A 1,225-nucleotide genomic window follows, 5' to 3' on the forward strand; every position below is an offset into this window, starting at 1 on the left:
TGCGGGATGCGCGGGGAGGGGGAACCGCGTCGTTGGCGCGGGGTCCGCGGGACGGGGAACCTCGTTGTAGGTTCGGGATGCGCGGGGAGAGGGGAACCGCGTCGTAGGTGTGGGATGCGTGGGGAGAGGGGAACCGCGTCGCCGGTTGCGCGGGGAGAGGGGAACCGCGTCGTAGGTGCGGGATGCGCGTCCGCGGGGACGGAGGAACCGCGTCGCAGATACGGGTATCGCGGGGAAAGGGGAACCGCGTTCGCGCTCGCGCTTGCCGCCGCCGCCTGCGTTCGCCGCCACCGCCACCGCCGCTCGCGTTCGCCGCAGCCGCCGCCGTTGCGCACGGGCCCGTTATCGCTCGCGAAGAGGAAGAGGAAGAGGAGAAGAATTGAAGAAAGTATTATTTTATGTCGCTCGCGAAGAGGAAGAGTAAAGAGAAAATAATAATTATTAATATAATAGAGAAGAAATGTTTATTTAAAAATATATAAAATATGATTTAGTTACAATACTAAATTATCAGACTCTTCAACATAGAATAATTCAACATAGAATGATTTAATTAATCCGGCGCAAATCCGCCTGTCCGTCGCCATCTGCAACAGACAAAAGGAGTCAAATATTTAAAATGTGTAAAAGAGAAACAGAAAGGAAGATAGCTATTTAAAAAATACTTACCCTAGTTGTAAAAGGCGACCATCCTCGTATCAGTGGTTACATCGAGGACGCGCAGCGGCGCTTCCTCCCGCGGGCTCGCTGGTGTCTGCGGGCTCCGCGGCGCCTCCTCACGCGGGCTCGCTGGTGTCTGCGAGCTCCGCGGTGCATCCTCGCGCGCGTCCACCCTTGGCTGCGAGCTCTCCCGCGGGCTCCCCGGAGGCGTTCTCGCCCTTGCCAGAGTCCGCAAAAATTCGTCCTCATACTTCGACGCCATGAGTCTGGCTGCCCGCAACCAATAACGACGCAAACAAACCTCGCATGTGCTAGGCGCATAGTCTTTCTCACAATTAATACACTTAATAGACTGCATAATAAACTGGCAGCGAGAAATCGAGTTGTCAACGACTCAACATCGACTGACTCAAGGGCCCACGGAAACCTGCGAGTAAAAAATGCAAGCCATAGAAATAATTATCTCTCCTACCTGATAATGCAGTGAGGATGATATTGATATATATACATTATATCACACACACGCTCCTCCGAAATGATAGCGGCTATAAAGAATATAAGTGAA

The 1,225-nt window shown here is 53.0% G+C and overlaps 1 protein-coding gene across 1 annotated transcript in view; it reads right to left on the minus strand.

Moving 5' to 3' along the window:
- Window positions 1–670: 670 nt before the first annotated feature.
- LOC105449531 overlaps window positions 671–1,225 on the minus strand; it is a 26,107-nt gene continuing 25,552 nt past the window's right edge. Inside the window, exon 9 of the mRNA XM_011688788.1 lies at window positions 671–984. Within this exon, the coding sequence (XP_011687090.1) occupies window positions 671–984 (314 nt within the window). The remainder of the gene's footprint in view (window positions 985–1,225) is intronic.

This window comes from Wasmannia auropunctata, unplaced genomic scaffold, assembly GCF_000956235.1.
Source record: "Wasmannia auropunctata unplaced genomic scaffold, wasmannia.A_1.0 LD336076.1, whole genome shotgun sequence".
In the NCBI taxonomy this organism is placed as follows: Eukaryota; Metazoa; Arthropoda; class Insecta; order Hymenoptera; family Formicidae; genus Wasmannia; species Wasmannia auropunctata.